This window comes from Colius striatus, chromosome 16 (genome assembly GCF_028858725.1).
Source record: "Colius striatus isolate bColStr4 chromosome 16, bColStr4.1.hap1, whole genome shotgun sequence".
NCBI lineage: Eukaryota > Metazoa > Chordata > Aves > Coliiformes > Coliidae > Colius > Colius striatus.
In genome coordinates, this window is record NC_084774.1 from 14,601,964 (window position 1) to 14,619,922 (window position 17,959).

A 17,959-nucleotide genomic window follows, 5' to 3' on the forward strand; every position below is an offset into this window, starting at 1 on the left:
GACGATGGTTATCTCCCTGCATCACAAAGGCCGCCCTTGCCGGGCTGCACGCCGCGGCCGACTCCCGCGCTTCCCCCCCCCCGCCCCGGCGACGGCACAAAGGGAACAATCGCCGCGGCTATGGCGTCACCGCCCGGCAGGCCCCGGCCCCGAGGCCTTGCCGGGCCGCACGGCAGCCTGCCAGCCGGCCCGGACCCAGGTCGCAGGTCCCTGCCCCGCACCGTGACACACTCTGCAGCGCCGAGCCCCGGCCTGGCCGCCCCTCCGGCCCCGCGCCTCACGGCCGCCCGCCCCGCCGGGGGAGGCGTGTCCCTGGCCGGCGGGGGCGGGGCCTGCGCGCGGGGCGGGGCCGGTGCTGCCCGAGCAACAGCTGCCGCGGGAGCGGTTTACAAACAGTTCCCCGAGCGCGAGCGCCAGCGCCGCCGAGTCCGGGCTCCGGTGCCACCGCGGGCGGCCGTCCCCAGCTCCCCTCCTCCCTCTGCCCCCACCTCAGGATGCCGGCCGGGGAGGCGGCTCAGGCGCAGGTGAGGGAGGGCTGGGGGTCAACTTCCAGAGGGCTCCGGCCCCCTTCCCCTCCTCCTTCCCACCCGCCGCGCAGGGGGCACCTGAGGGAGGTGCAGCCCCCTTCCTTCCCTTCGGGGCGGTCTCTGCCGTGAGGGGTTGGTTGTGTGACTGACCGCGGGGGCGGGGAGGGGGGTGTGCAAGCTTCCCTTCGGGACTTTTTTACGGGATCTGCGGGATACACCTCGAGCCCCCCCCTCCTCACCTTGCCCCCCCCCCCCCCCCGCCCTCGAAGGGCCGCCCATCCCCGTGCCATCCCGGCGCCCAGGAGGCGGGCGAGACGCACTGACCGCCCCTGAGGCGCGAGGAGGAGGAAGGGCAGGTGTGTGGGGGGACGCGATTCCCGGGGTTGGGGGGCAGGAAAAGCCAAGAGGGGGGGCCAGGTGTGTGGCTGCCGCCCGCCACGGGCCGCCTCAGCCTCGGCCCCTCCCGCGGCGGCGGCGCCGCAGGTAACGCGCCCCTCCCTCACGCCCTGCGCGGGGCCACCCGTCCCGTAGCGCCCGCGGGCGGGCAGGGGCGCGAGCGGCGGCGGGCGCGCAGCCAGTAGCCTTGCCTCGCTCCCTCCGCCCCAGAACTTCTCGCTGTGCCCCCCGCTTCCTTCGCCTGCCTGGGATCGCCTCCTCCTCCCCTGTTCCCCCCGCGCAAGTAGGTGTCTCAAACTCCCATTGTATACCTGGGTGTTTGCGTGGAGCCGGGGTTTTGGGGGAGCTTTTCTGCCCGGGGAGGAGGGGGGGGAGGTGGAGCGGGAAGAGACTATTTCTTTGTGAGTCAAAGATGTTCCTGGAAGAAGGATTTGTAGTAAGTGGCTCATGGGGCGGAGGGGAGGATGTTAATGAAAAGTTTATTGATCCGTTTGCCGTTTTGTTTCGTTTACCTTTGTCTTCTAAAGACTGAGCCCTTCCTGATAATTTCTTTGGTATCGTGCTTCTCGGTTTTTTTTTTTTTTTTTTTGAGAGGGGAATAGGAAGTTTAGAAAATAAATAAATAAGCCTCAACTGACTTCTTGAGCAACAAAAGACGTTGCCAAGCGAGGACAATAAAATTCTAGAATATCTAGAGATTGGATTTCATTCCTGTTCCGTGATACCCACTGGACTTTATGTTTCTGGGTGTGGGGTTGGGTTTTTTTGTTTGTTTGTTTGTTTGTTTCCCACACAGAAAACCTGCAGCCAAAGTAAGGTCTGTATGTACTCTTAATGAGCCATCCCATAAAATGTGCTGTGTGACTCCCAGTAAGTATTTGAAGTGTAATAGTTTTGAAGTGGTGGTGAACAAAAATCTTTATGTTGGGTTATTGATCTGCTGATGAAAGGCGTTTGAATTTGAAAAGGATTTAGTTTAGGGGTTTTGTCTGTTTAAAGGATTTTTAAGGCAACAACTTTTTTTTTTTCCCTTCATTTCTTAAATGACCTTGAGAGCTGTAAAACTACATCAGTTTCTGACTGTAGGTTTGAGGGGGAGGCAGTAGCAGAAGAATCTAGTGAAATTCGAAAATAGAAATGGGAACTGAAGTAGATGCAGTGAAGTATTTTCTTATAGAAGTATGTGAAAAGGGAAGTTTTTGTAAGAATGTGTGAAAAAAAGAAGAGAGGGAAATAACGCAGTTTCAGATGCAAGGAGAAAGAGGGAGCATATCATTCTTCACATTTTATTAGGCCCTGAAATGCAGAAGTGATATGATCTGGAAGACACAGAAATAAAATGCCTAACTACAAGTTGAATAGCAGGCATTGACTTGCTGACCAGTGCTTACATGCTTGTTGGTTGGTGGGGGCTGGTTTTGTGTCTGCAAAGGTATCAGAGCACAGTGCTATGACAATGGCTTGCAAATGCTTTAACGCCATGTTTTATTGCTCTTAGGAGCTCTTATTAACTGTAGGTTTGGGAATAGGGCTAATACTTTAATTTGTGATGTCCACACGAAGGTTTAAGCGTTTCCTTGGATAATATAAAGGGACAGTTTCAAATAAGTGGGATAAACTGCATTCTTTGGCAGAGGGGGAGGGAAGAGGGAAAGGGTGGAGGAGTTTTGTTGGTTCTTTTTTTTTTTTTTTCTTCCCCTTTACTAGTTCTGTGACTGAGTCAATATTTTAAGATCTGTAGCAGGAATGTGGCTTTGTGATCACTAATCTTTCTGTAACATATTTTTCTTTAATCAGCAATATTGTCATTTTGTGCAAAATATGTGGATTTTATATCTCCCAGCTCATTCTTGAAATCATTATGAGTTTCTTAAGTTTTGTCTTTTAAGTTTTTAGGATGATGAATATGAAAAGCAAATAACTTTAGAAACATGGTTATTACAGCGATTATTGATTGGCTTGGCCTACAGCCAAGGAACTCTTCTGCGTGCACCAGAGTTGCTGATTTAAATTCTATGGATTCTTTTTCATATGCTCGCCTTTTTGAAGCGTTAAACAGCATATATAGCTATTCAAGAACTGTAGATCAGTTTTTAGTTAAGATTGTTCAATTTTATGTCTTCATCGCTTTGGAGTTGGTTGAATGACTTGACATGAGATTAAGCACAACAAAAGAAAAGGCAGGGGAACAACAGCTGCCTTCCAGTACCAGAGCACTAGTGTTCTGAGCAGTTAAGCATTTTTACCTTTTTAGTATTAGGTGGTGCAGGTTTAAATGTTAATATTTCTGTTCCTCTTTACAAGAACCATAGGCATTCAGATAAAACATCAGACACTCAATCCTGGATATTCGTGTTTTGGGCTTGTTTGTCTCTTGCATTTTTAAGAAAATTATCTTAAGATCTGATACTGAGGAGTGAATTGATCTCATTAACTTTTAAGACAAAAGTAGCAAACAGTCACCACTAGTTTGTACTTGTTTAGTTACTGTGTGGTAAGAACTTTAAGGTGTGTCCTTAATGGCAACTGACGATTCTTGCTGCGAAGCCTTGTTTATTTTAGGTAGATGTTTTATACAGAATTTCCAGTGGGACAAATTACTACACTGACTGCACTTATTCTTTCTGAAGGCTGGCTGTAAGCACAAGAGAAGGATTTTGCCATGCTGCAATCAGTACATGTTTTAAAATTGAAGCCATTAAGTTTTGCTGTGTATTTTGAGGCTTTTCCTACTTCCTTTGTTTAAACATTCTTAAGCAGTGCATATCATATATGAATTTAAAACATTCATATGGCACTATTGGGGCCGAATTTAAATTTAAAATGAGTACCTACATCCTTGTTGATCAAAATAGAAAAAACATTTCTTTAAATAAGTGGATGTTTTCTGGTTTTGAATGTGGTAAGAAGGCTATATTTGTATCTTGTAAACAAAGTTTCATATTAAGTAGTCTTTAGAGAATGGCTTCCAGGCTTTGGATTAGAGGATTTTTTTTTCCCCTCTTTTTTTCTTTTTTTTTAAACATTATAAGTGAATAATGGTTTTTGGGTTTGCTTTGTTTTGGTAAGGGTGGAGAGAACAAGATTTAGGGTAGGAGCTAGAAAGAGGAAGGTAATTAACTTTAGCACCTTCTATCAGACAGTCTTACACAAAAGGTTACTTCATTTTGGTTTCCCTTTTCATTAGATCACACTTAAAAAAAATTGATTTTTGAGCACTTATTTCTGAACTTCAGAATCTACCTTCTCCTTACTACTACATTTTCATTTAAAACTGTGCTGATTAATGTATTTTATATGAACAAAGTGCTAAGTTGTTGTTGTAATCGGGGGGGGGAAATAATTTTTAAGGGGAGCTGAGGGTTTCACTTAGACTTTAAAGAACTGATTACAGTAAACTTTTAGTTCCAAAAATCCAAGAGTTTGTAATTAAGAAGCTCTGGGGAAATGTAAAGTAAATTTCAACTTCCCTTTGTTCTTTAGGACTTTGTATTGCCCCAGCTCTTTCTAACCTGAATCTTGATTTGGAATTCATTGTCCTAGTAAAAGATTCCATACACTGTATATGTAAATACACTCTCTCTTTCCTGTGTTATGAAATGCTGTAACTACAGCTGGCATATGGAAAGAACAGTCCCCCCCTTCCCTAAGGTAAAATGGGCTAAGCTTTCTTTTCTTTGCAAGAAGCTGAAAGAAGAGTTTGACCTTTGAACTCACCCTCACACTTCCACACTGCTTTCAGGATGATTAAATAACCGAGGATATTTTCCCGTGTCTTATGCTTATTTATCTCACTTAAAATGTTCTAATACTTAACTGTTGAGGTATTGTCTTTAAATATAGCAAGACAGTACATTTCAGTTACAGCAGGGCTGCCATTTGCCAGCTCAGCCCTCTTATTTTTGAGACTCTTGATTTAGAACATCAGCGTTCCAGTCAGATACTCTTTCCACATCTCATAACTGCATTAATTTCAAACTGCTATTTACTTTTAATGGACTTTAGGTCATTTCTGGTGACCATTGACCCCCTTTTTTACTGACTTTAGTAACAAAAAAGTTTTTCTTTCTGGTGCATTAATACGATCAGGGCATTCTGCTGACTACTGTATGCATGCTTTTAGAGAGATGTGACTCATACCACAAGAGATTTGCAACTGAATACAAAAGTAAGGAAAAGGATATGATCAAGCCATGTAAGATTCTCAATGTGTGTTGTATTTTGGGGTTAAAAAAGCCAAAACCACTTTTCAAGCTGAAACTTACCTATGTTTTTATGTACTCTTGAATAGAAAGCTACACTCAAAACAGTTTGATTTTTAGAAACTTTTTTATTAAATGAAATTCCCAAGTAGTCTTGTTTTGTTGCTGATGAAAAGTTGTTTATGCCAAATCTGAGTGTATGTCAGTAGGAAAAAATATTAAAACTTTACTGTTAGAGTCACATGGCTTTAGTCAGAGCATAGCTTATAGCTTTTAAATATAGCTCTTTTGATTCTTCCTCGTGGTTTCTTTTTTTAAGAGTGCAACAATTTCAATATAAGAGCAGACTTTCAATTTCTAAGTAAAATAATGTACATACTGGGGAAAAATATAGTTACAAGTAAAAAATATAGGAGGTATACTTGTTTTGAAATACAATGTCTTAGTTCATTGCAGAAGATGGAATTGGTAATCAGACTTCCTTGAGAATTTCAAAAGAAAGCACAAGAGGAAATGGGGTTAGAATATGCAGGAAAATCTATGTAGATCAGCGTGAATTCAAGATTTGAGCAAAAACTCATCCAAGAATAAGTGAATAATTGACTGGATAGTGATTTTCTATGTGCTGAAGATTTTAGGTAACTAGAAGTATCAAAGTCTGAGTTTGTTTATGCGCAATGAGTACACTTGCATTTTTCAGTGTAATAAAGCCAGTGCAGTTTACCTATGACATAAACTACATAAGGCAAATTAAAGGCCTTTGTATTGTACCTGGGCTTTTATCATGGTAGTTGAGAACTCTGGGTGAAGTCTGTGGAGTTCTTTTGGAGGACATGCAGGAAGACTCAAATTAGATGTATGATACTTTGGAAGGAAGGTGGGTGTAAAGGTGGTCCAAAGAAGCTACAATTTCTGTTTGTCTTTAATGTTTGTTTTTAACCCTTTTTTCTTATGCTAGTAAAACTTGCATATAGAACCAGCTGTTTGAAAGGTCAGTTTCTTGCAGATGCTGACTCTCCTTTCTAGGACAGTTTGGTGCTGTGAGTGAAGCACAGGATGCTGGACTACATCATGTACATCCCTTCAGTCCTCTAGTATGAGATATTGTAATGTAGGCAATTAAAAACATTTTATCTCCACCAGACTCTGTGGACCTCTGGAAGATACCCACCTGCAGACGAGAAAGGAGGCAGTTATACGAAGTGTCTTTTCCTATAACTTTTCTATTTTAGTGTCTTCAGATGATAGTCTAGGAGATTACTTAAGTAGAAGTAAATGTCTTTCCCTTGGACTGTGTACCTTTTTCCATCTTTCAAGAATGATTTTTGCAGATGCGTAACTGTGGATATGTTTGAAAGTGACAACTTCAAAGTGTTCTGCAGAGTGGAGGGATAAGGAGTAGCTGTCTTTTCTTCCAGTAGACAGGGGTTTGAGCTGTGTTGGGTAAGAGGTTCAGAGTTGAAATCAGGTGAGAGAGCACTGGGGAAGATTAATGATCTTAATGAAATAAACTCTCTGGAAGTGTCTACTTGTCTCAAATTCAGGAACAGTAAGAGAATATCTTTTCCTGTTATTTCACCTGTGCTGCCCAAAGGGATGCAACCTGCCTATAATTGCTATGGAGGAACTCCTGACTCTTGAGTAATAAGGAATTAAGTCTAATGTGGTAAACTCTTGAGTTTACCACTTCTTTGCCATTGTGGCTGCTGGAGAGATCTAACATCCTTCTGCCAAGAAGTAAAAAAGTAAAATTTACTTTTAAGGTCTCTGAAAATATCTTCTTTCAAATGAAAACTGAGACTAAACACATAAGGCAGTCTATGTAAAGCGGGACTGACTCAATAAAATTGTATCACCCACTCCATCAAGAGATTCTTTACCTGCTGTGGAGAGAACAATAAACTGTTTTGTAAGGTAAGGGGTCATTGCCAGTTTAAGTGCATGTAACTTCTTGATTTAATGAAGTTGCATCATCTTATAGCCCTGGTGAAATGTGTGCCAGACTTATTTCCAATAGGATCACTCTTGTGTCTTTCAGCCATCCTACAACAGGTTTTGGGCACTTCACGTTTTCTCAAGTACATTTTGATTTTGCAGCTCCTGAGAAATTACCTGCTGGTCAGAGGGGAAAAATCTGGCTGTTAGAGCAGTCCTTCTGAACTTTAAAAGTCAATACTTATTTGTAGCACTTCCTCCTTCAATGCCAAGGATTAGTCTCTTTAATATTTACTCTTGCTCAGTGAAAGAAAAACATGTGCAAAATGATGCAAGCTTATATGTCGTCTGCTTTAAGAGGAATAATGATGTCTTTTGGTAGAAGAGGTATTCAGATCATTGAGGAGGCACATTCAGCTCATCCGTCCGCTGCCAAAACACTGTTAGACATATAGCCTTGAAGAAAAGGGACTCCACAGGAAAAGGTTTTTTAGAGAAAGGATATCCTTTGTTTCTATTAGTATAGATGTCTGAAATGGGGGGAGGGAGTTTTCCTAATATTGTTCATTATTAACTACTAGTTATTTTCCACTGGTGATTAAAATCCTGTTTGCTACACTTCAGGTGGAAAGTGGCTTGCATGTATGTCTGTTTTATCTGCCTACAAAAGAGTCTTTCAACACAAACTTTCAATAGTGTTTGTGGAGAAATACCTGGATAATAACATTCTTGCATTCTGGTGTATATGTCTCTTCATCTCTTGTTTTTATGAGTTGTCTTAGTATCGTTGCATTGGAAAGCTCTGTCATGTTGTTAGGAGGGGACTGTAGCTAAGGAAAACAGAGCAGCCTCTCTCTTAGGATAACAAGCTAAGCCATGAAAACTTTTCCAAGAGTTTTAAGTTTAGGATAACTTTGAAATCTTCATCTAAAGGCTGAAGACTAACAAGGAAACTTAAGTTTGCAGATCTAGGGAGTGGAAATTCCAATTTGGAGTCATCTTTTATGTTCTCTTTTCAACTTGAACTTCTGTCTTTGTTTTGATCTTTCCTACAACTGAAACAAACAATGCTCTTCCTCCCCTTCCTCTCCCTGAATCTCCATTTCCTTAAAAGTAATTATGTTAGTTCTTTATGGGTCTGAACTGTTAACAAACTATTTAAAATCATTTTTGTACGTGAATGCTTGGTATAAAAGCCCATGTGTGGGTGAGAAACAATGTTAGGTGTACTCACGTGCTCCTTCATTAACAAAGAAACGTTCCGGGAAGTTGTGTTAAAATGATATGCTGTTAAGAGACAGGAGCAGTTCTACCCTTCCTTAGAAAGCAGTAGCACACACAGTAATGAAGAGCAAGTTATTGGCTTCATGTAGTGTTAGGAAGAAGAGCTAAATCTTCAGCTATTCTGCAAAATAATGTTTATCTGTGCTGACTTTTATGGCTTTCCAGGGTTTTAACTCAAGTCATAGGCAGATGGACAGTTGTACTCTTTCAGAAATAAGGTCACAGGCCATGCAGGAAATAGTTTGTTGTGTTCCCTAGATTTAGGGACTATTCTTTCCTCATATTGGTGTAAGAAGGGCATTTCTATCTAATAAAGGAAAACACCTTGTTGCATGAGGTGTGCCATGTATGTGTTTCTCCTTAAATGGAGAAAGGAAGTTACGTGGTTGCCATAAAAACCCTGATACCTGTTATGACCAACTTGAAATATCACGCTGTGGATGTTTGGAAATCTGACTAATGTTTTGGAGCATTTGGTAAATTAGAACCTTCTCAATAACACTGCTTAACTTTCTGACTATACATAGGAGCCTATGAAGGCCACAGCACATCAGTACTGCTTATCCAATGGAGCCATTGTCATGGGTGGGTTCTTCAACTTCACACCCTGCCTGTGACTTTCTAGGTGCTATCTTAGGAAGTTGGAGCTCTTTAATATTGCTAACAACTACTTGGGAATAGTATTTCTGCCTAATATCCTGAGTATATACTGGGTGTAGCTAACTTCATGCAATGATAAATGTATAAAAAAAGGTGCTAAATAAGCCGAGTTCTGCCTCTGCTCAGGCCCTCATTTGAGAATCTGAAGTTGTATTTATTTATGCATGAGCTGCTCTGCCTATGATTAATATTACACTTGAACATAGATGTGCCCAGTACGTAGTTTTGTTTGCACTCTCAATGAGGAAAAAGTTATTTTACTTAAGGTCATTAGATAGAATTGGGAAAAAACTATTCTAAAAAAAGGTAAGACTTTTAGACTGAAATAAAAGGTGTTTAAATAACTTGTGGTTTCCAGGAAGCAATCGACAGTATAAAGTCTACTTTATTAGCAATGCCAAAGGGCAGCAACCTGTTCTAAGGTATTAACATACCAAGACAAAAGAATGTTTCATGTGAAATGGCTCTGGACATCCTGAAACTTCTTGAAACATGAGGATTTGAAACGGAATTTTTTTTTTTAAATGTAACATTGAGAGTTACATGAAAATTTCTCAAGTCAAATAGATGGTGTAAAAATTAGAGTAGTTAATGTGCAGCAGCTGGCTCTGGTGGGGTTTTGAGTGTAAGTTTCTTGTTCTTTGCTGGCACTGGATTATGTAGGACTTAAAACTTTGGAATCTTACTAAGATAGTGAAAGAAACTGATCACCTGTTAAACTCTGATAACTTTGCTACTGGCCTTGAATTTAAGGATCTGCTAACAGTTTGTGAAAGTTATGTCTGAGTAGGTATCTTCTAGTGTAACTAAGTGTCACAGAGTTGCAACTCTTCTAGTTTTCTCACTTCTGTTTTTAAGAAAATGTTGCAGCAACTGGGTTTAACTTCTGTAATTGTTCCAACTTACTTTTTACAGTTAAACAATAGTTTTGCTAGCACAAAATTAGCAAAATGTAGTTGTTTTTCTTGATACCAGCTATTCAACTTTTATTCCCAGTGCTCTTTGGTGTTAAAAATAGGAAATGCAATAGTTAGACTTTGCTATTCTCTAAAAGATGTCTGGAGTTTTTTATTACATATTCATGGAAATTTTGAAATGCCGGAACTAGAAATGCAATAAAATTACTACCGATAGGTCATTTCCCAAAGAAATCTTTGAGACTGTAATATGTTGTCTCTTGTTGTGTAATTTAATAAAAATAAATTAACCATCTCTACAGACACTTAATTAAAATTGTCTGGTTTAATAATCCACTTATATGCAGCAGTTTTTTGGTGTGGTTCCTAGGCTGTATGGAAATGCTAGAAAAATGAGATATTCTCCTATGACCAGTTTGATCTTTATGTATGTTTTGTGGTGTTTATAAAGGATATCACTACAGACCTGTTGAAATATTTGACTAAAGGCCATATTGCTGAATTAAGGCTCAGTTGAGACCTCAAGTTTGCTAAATGCTCAGACTCTGGGCTGTTGGAAGAATAGACTACAATAGATGGCATCCTGCAATTGATAAGAATTTGCCACTTCTGGACAGACCACTCCAGGGAATAATCGGGTGTACTGAGCCAAGATATGGGTTCTTTCCACCCTGCTCGTTCCCCTCAGGGCAGTGCAACAAACACTGGAACATGAAGGCGCTGGCCTATGGTGTGAGGTGTATGTTGGCACTTACAAATGGATAGAGAAGACAGAAGTCAAGATTTCTTGACTCTATTATGAGGAGACTCATTACTTTCAACCTTGAGTTAATCTGTAGCAAATGTATCTCTTTCAGCTGTTGGAAGGAAGGATTTCCTGTTTTTTTTCTGTTCCTTTATTCAGTGTCTCTGACTGATACTGGTATGTTATGTCCTTTTGTCTTCAGAAACTGAAAGACAGCAGAAGAAACTTCAGGTACTGTATTTTTTACTTGAACTAGTATACAGACCTTCAGCCACAAATAGTTACAATGCTCGTCAAAACTGTAGGTTATCCACTTTCCCAAGGAAGCAACACTATGGAATAATGGCAACTCTTGACACTTTTGCTGCTGTCTGCAGGGTTTTGAATAACAGGAATGTAATTAATTGACTTTTTTTTTTTTTGTCCTTAAATCAGAGGTGTAATATTATCTTCAATAAGAACAAAGATTTTGTTAATAATGGATAAAATTCTAGTGTAGATACTTGGTTTTTAATTTTAGCATGTGTTAGCTTGTCTGAACAGTGAGAGTGTAAAATCATGTCCACTTGTAGAAGCCACATATCTAATCAGTGAAGTGTATAATCACCAGATACAAAAACAAGACTAGAGCTTTCTAGTTTACCTTCTGACTGTAGTAATCTGTCGTCTTCTCAGTTTAGATAGAATTCTATCTAGTTGCATCTGCAGTTTTCTTCAGAAATGCTACCTGACTCTTTTTTTTTTCAGTCTACAGGTACTATCTCCTGTATATGATAGCATATCCAAGAACAGTAGTTGCCTGAACTGCAAATAGGCATTTCAGATTCCTAAAACAGGAATATCTTGCTCTGCTTTGCAATGCTGCCTAGGGGATGAGCTGTGGCCAGTTCTAAAGTGTTCTGAGCCTCCTATTAAAAACAGTGAAAGCTTGAAAAACATTCAGCAGCTTAACACAGGTTGGTGGAGGTGTGTAAAGTGCTTTGAAGAGCCATGGAAGAAGTCTCCAAAGGACTTGTTGAAACCTATTGATACCCCATAAAATTTGGATCCAAAGTCCTGTTAAAAGTCCTCTCAGGATCCATGTGTTATATGCTTTATATTTAGATGTGCAGTTGTGGGGACAGATTTAGTTTCTTTAGACAGCTGAGGTGACATTAAAATGGACACTTTTTGTAAGAACTTATCAGAGAAAATGTTCTTGATTGAGGTGAATTTTTCATGCATCAGTGATCAACCTAGGGCCTTCCTTAGATCAGATCTGTTTGTCCCTTAAATTCTAATAAATCTTGAAGCATGTGGTTTTTGCAGAATGTATCATCCTAGGTTAGGTTTGAGAGAACCCCGTGTGGTTGTCTGTATTACTCTCATCTCATCCCAGAATGCTGTGGAAGATAGAGGATTGTGTGTGCATTTCTGATGTTTTTCATCTATTTCTCTCTACAGTGACTAATTCTGATTGCTCTATTGCATATGTTGTAATGCCACAAGTGAGGAGCATAATAAAGCGTGATCAGCTCTTTCTGTAGTTGTAGACACTAGCAATGAAATAGTTGATGACAAATCTCAGCAATTCAGTATGTGGGATTTTAAGCACTGCTGTCTGGCTCTGACTTCATACCCCAGAAATGCCTCTGGCTTGTTTGTAGGATGATTCTAATACTTGTAACTGTGGAGTGCTTGAAAGCACCTGTGGCTCTGAAAGTAAATGTGTTAAACTCTTGAGTTAGTTTTTCTCTTGTCTGGATATTATTATAGGTGTCCAGGAGTCTTTAAAAAAGTTGATGTTCACTTTTGGCTTGCAAATTATTTTCAGGCAGATAGTCACCATTTATGCACATGAGCCTTGCTGCAGCATGTTATCCTGTTGTATTAAAAAATACCTTTTAAAACTCCCGTAGAAATAGAACAAAATGGCAAGTTGAAACATGAAGTTAAGCACACTAACCAAGCACCCTTTGATATGTTTTTCCTTATGTTTAACAAAAGGAAAACCTTTTTGAATACTTCAGCTTTAGACTTCTGTGTTAACCTCTTCACCTGTCTATAGGGGGTGAGGGAAAGCCAGAAAGTCAAAACTGAATGGGGAAGGTAGACAGGCAAAAGCAGAGGCTGCAATAGAAGCAATTCAGAAGTGTCACGCCACAGGCTGAACCTGCCTATTATAAAAGATTTTTGAGTCATGGTGCAGAGAGGAAGTGTTAATCATGGCAGTGATAAAACTGAAAATAGGGATAAAGGGTGTAGGTAGAAAAGACTTGGTTTAGCCCAGGTCTGAAACAATTTGGGATTTAAAAAAAACCCTAGAAGTTTCTGGATATTAGATTTGATCATTGTCTAGACCTGGATTAGAGGAACTGGATAGTGAAGACAAAGTTTGGAGAAATGGAAAAAAAAATGGAAGATGGGCAACTGGCAACAATAATTTCATTCTGTATTGACATTCTGGAGGTTTAGTTCAGGTTTTTTTAACACATCTTCATTGGGCTCCAGGATTTTGTTCTCAGGATGATGGTGGAAAAGGAGCTGTTAACTTTTCTAAGTAAAACCAAAGAGTATTCTCAAGGAGTGGATAAAGTGATTTGAGATGTTTGATCTCCGACTCCTGGCAATGTGGTGTCATGTTTCCTTTCCCAGGTAGTTATCTTGCCTGAGCTTGACTGTTCTGTGGTAGGTAATGGGATCCAGTATAGTTGAAGGCATCATATCAAACCTTGGGTCTATAGATAGTTGCCTTTTCACTTCAGCTGTCCAAAGGTCTTGTCCCATTAACCTCTTGTAGGCTGTTAGGTGTTCTGGTTCTGCCAGCAGGTTCTGCAACCTTAGAGAAGCATTATCTGCAAACATGTTTGGGCCACTAAACTGTATGAACAGTGCTGGCAACTGATTTCTACCAAAATGGTTTAAGACTTTAATGTCTTAACATCATGCTTTTCTGTCCAGAAAACTGGAAAAGGTAACCTCAGCTGCATAACCACATCTTTACTTGCTACAACTACTAGTCATGGAAATCTCTAGATCTTGAACTATTACAGGACTGTGTCTCAATTGTTGCCCTTTCTTGGGCTGAAATGAAGCAAAATGTTTCCATTCATGTTGAGATGAATTTTAAAATCCTGCTTTGCTCATACTGTCTAAGAGCTACAGAGCATATTGTTTTGAGGCATTAATTCAGGTAATGTGACTCACTGGCCAACTGTGCTTTATTAACTAATTTGCAAAAGTTTGAAGCAAATTTTGAAGATATTAATGTGTTTGGAAACGTGTCTCATCTCAGAGTGATCCCTCTTCAGTTTATATGGTGTTGTATTAATTTGGTAGACTCTTGTTATCCAAAAAATGTGATCGAGCATAGTCTTAAACTCCACAATACTGGATTTTGTCAGCCCGGAGAGTGGTGGCTGTTAATTGCTACTAGCAGACATTGCAACCCCTATGGACTTAAAGATTTAAATTGACGTTGTGATGAACTATTTTATAACCCTTTTAATATTGTAGAATCTTAATCCTTCCCTTTTGAGTATAATTAATAAAGCACATTTTTTGTTACATACAATTTAAAATTGGAAGCATTTCCTCATAAAATGTAGTAATTGGCCTCTAGGAAGTTTTAAATACTAAACTACTGTTGTAGAAATGCTATTAGTAGTTTGTTTCAAACTTTGAGATGATCTGATTGTACTAGCCCAAACTTGTCACAGAGACTATGGATGATAGTAAAAGCTTTGAGTAGTGGTATTAGTGAATAGTTCTTATTACAAAGGTTTTTACTGATGCTTACTGTGTACCAGAACTGAGAGAGCACATTCCAAGCTGTCTAGTCTTGGGAAAAAAAAAAAAGTCTTTTGCTCAATAGCTTTGAGACAAACAAGTAGCTTTACTGTGCCTGTAAACACAGGTTTCACAGGTTTGAGGAACGTTAATTTGGCTTGCTGCATTTACTTGTTATGAATTCAGTAGTGTCTGTATTGAAATTATGGTTTCAACAGCTTTGTATAACTGAATAAGAGTAGGTTTAGAATAGTTAGTAGACAAAGTATTGCTTTTATATAGCAATCTTAATTCAGAAGCCCAGCTGAGGAAATACAGGGGTGTTCCAGACCATACTATTTCACCTGCAGTAGGTAGAAAAGTGACCAGAGTGCTTTCTGTCTTTCTCTCATTGACTGTTTATTAAAAATATGCCTTCTATGTTCAAAAGTGTTTGATAGTTCTCTGACCATAATGTTTCCGTTAATTAGGAAACAATACCTTCTTTTTCTTTTGAAAAGTCTTGACTGACCATTTTCTCTCTTCTCTAGGTGCTGGAGTTCTTTGTGGCACTGAACTTGTCCTCAAGTGTATTTTTCCCAGTGCAACTATTTGAAACGTTCTTACAAAAAAACTAAGTGCAACTGTCTATTTCTACAGACTTGAAAAAAATCAGAAGAAATAGTGGGAAGAAACTTTGTTCTGTCACTGAGAGAACCGATGGATGCACTTTCAGTAACGCGTGAACACAAAAAATAAATATTTTCTTGCTAGTGGAAAAAATCTTTTCCCTGGCAGAGGTGTTTTTTGTTTGTTTGTTTTTTTTTTTAATCTTAATAGACTTGTAAGCACATGTTGGAGAACTTTACAAGTGTCCTTATTGTGATCAATAAGCATCCCCAAAGAACTGAAACCTTACATTGAAACACGTAATAAGGAACAGAACGCAGGAAACATGCCAACTCAGCCTCTCTTGGCATACATGGATGGACCGGATGGAATAGCCAGTACCGTTGGTGCACAGATGGAGAGTAATGATGCCTCAATGACAATAAAAGGAACAAACACAATTTCTTACAAAAGCTTGCAAGAAAAGTTTCTCATGCAAGCTGAGGAATGCATGCCTCTGGACTGCATGTTTTGTGACGAGACTTTTAAACATCCTGAAGAACTTGGTAAACATGTTTTAACTCAACATAGGCCCACTCTTTGTGAACCAGCTGTCCTTCGTGTTGAAGCAGAGTATCTTAGTCCTCTAGACAAATGTCAAGTAAGAACAAACTTGCCTTCACCAAAAAATGAGAAGGACAGTGAAGAACTTAGTTGTGAAGTTTGTGGACAAACGTTTGTTGAAGCTTATGATGTTGAGGCGCACATGAAGAAGCATAAAGATTCTTTCATGTATTGGTGTAATGTATGTGGAAGAAGATTTAAAGAGCCGTGGTTCCTCAAAAATCACATGAGAACGCATACTGGAAAGCCTGGTTCTAGAAACAAGCACCAACAAGGTTCCGAAAGCCCCGTAACAATAAATGGGGTGGTGCAGGAGCATGTAACTGAGAATGTAACGTCACCTTACAAAATTTGTATGGTTTGTGGTTTCCTATTTCTCAATAAAGAGACTCTAATTGAGCACAGTAAAGTGCACACCAAAGAATCAGTACCCAATGGTGAAAGCCCCCAGGTGACTGGTGAGCCTAATGCAGAAGAAACGTCTCAAAAAGAGGGATTTTTTCAATACTTGAACTTAAGACCAAATTTGGTTCCAGAAAAGGACAAATCACAAAAACCTATGAAATGGATAGCTGAACTAGATCCTTTCACCACATATCAAGCATGGCAGCTGGCTACCAAAGGTAAAGTTGCAGTTGGCCATGGCCAAATTAAAGAACCAGGGCAAGAAGGAAGTACAGACAATGATGACTCATCTTCCGATAAAGAAGAACTTGGTGAAATTTGGAATGCAAGTAAAAGTAGCCAGACTGAAACTACAGGGAAGTCAAAAGTAAATAAAAACAGCGGTTTTACAGGGAACAGCAACTTATCCCAAGACAAATTGAAACATGCCAGTGGTGAAGTGCCTTCTATGGAGATGGATTCTAAACTGTCGCAGAACAAAGAGAAACCAACACACTGTTCAGCGTGTGGTAAAGCCTTCAGGACGTACCACCAGCTAGTCCTTCATTCCAGAGTACATAAGAGAGACAGGCGGACTGATGGAGAGACTTCAGCTGCATCAAGGACGTGCTGTGCTGATATAATTGGAAGTCTGGATGAAAACGGAGCAGAACGAATAGAAGGAGGCTCGGAAGATGGGTCTGAAGATGGGCTTCCAGAAACACTTCATATAGGTGAGTAGCACTTTGAGCACTTCAGTTTGAAAAAGCCTTTACTATGTTGTTTAGGAACTTTTTAGAGCCAAAGAATGCTTCTTGCCTTTCTCAGTTATCTTTTAAAAACATGTCCAGAGATATGAAATGTTATGGTGAGGCAAGTGGAAAAGAGAAAAATGAGAGGGAAAGAAAAGTTCTGACACTGACATCTTGAGATATTTGTGCTGGGCCTTCTTGTTAGTTTGTGTTACTGAAGTAATTGAAATATTTTTAATAGCAATCAGTCTAGGAAAAGTCACTGTTTACTTACCCCTTCCCATTTTCTCTCATACCTGAAATAGCAAGATTCTTAGTTTCACTGGGTACTTTTAAGCGTTGCATATCCCTTCTTGTCCAGCACAATATTATTTTTGAAGAAATCATTGCAGTTTCACCTTTTCCTTGCATCTTATAAGAAAGGGCTGAAAATGTCTAGTGCTTGATACCAGCAGTTTTTAAGATCCTGACAAGTAAAGAATAATTCCACGTTGGGTTTTTTTCCTGCTAAACTGCATGTTCTATGTTTCTTTTGAACAGTATATAACTTGAAAGCCTAAATTCCCAACCAGCAGTTTTGAATTAGTTGTGTAAAGACATCCATGAAAGCTATTTATATGTGGAGATCATGTAAGAGCAGAATATATGTAATTCCTCTTCCTTGAAGGGTTGCTAACAGTTCTGTTTGACAGAGTAGCTCTGTAATCTGTACGTTAACCAGGATCAATTCTGCATCTCACAGTGTCTTAGAAAAATGAGTGATACTGAATGATCCTTTAATTGAAGAACATTCCATGTCTGGGGACAAAAAGGAATAGCAAAAAGTCTTCTAGCTAATTTAGCACTCCTGTGTGTGGCTTGCTCTGAGTCTGCCTTTAAAGAGCAGACACTTGCATAATCTCAAGAAAAGACGCAATGCACAGAATGTCCTGGCACACAGAGCTGACTTTTCCATTTCTGGTAATGTGCAGCCCTTTATTTTGCCTCCAGTAACAAAGGAATGGAATTATTACCTAACGTTAAACTTGCTTGTTTTGGTTCACAGTGTCTTATCCTAAACTACAACAGCTTTCATTGTGAGATGCTGAGTCATACTTATTGAGACATTATCTGCTTGTTTAAAATGGCTATGGCTTGCTTTAGTCATAGTTTAGCCGTACTTAGCATTTCCAGTGTG

General features: G+C 39.9%; 1 protein-coding gene across 2 annotated transcripts in view; it reads left to right on the plus strand.

The window, feature by feature from the left end:
- The first annotated feature begins 383 nt into the window (after nucleotides 1-383).
- ZNF217 (zinc finger protein 217) overlaps nucleotides 384-17,959 on the plus strand; it is a 28,335-nt gene continuing 10,759 nt past the window's right edge. Inside the window, exons 1-2 of one of the 2 annotated variants that reach the window (XM_062009114.1) lie at nucleotides 384-524; nucleotides 14,965-16,764. In XM_062009114.1, coding sequence (XP_061865098.1) covers nucleotides 15,369-16,764 — 1,396 coding nt within the window. In that variant the 5' untranslated portion in view covers nucleotides 384-524; nucleotides 14,965-15,368. Of the gene's footprint in view, nucleotides 525-1,043; nucleotides 1,207-14,964; nucleotides 16,765-17,959 lie in introns of those variants that run through there. The other variant, XM_062009115.1, reaches the window with a different exon arrangement.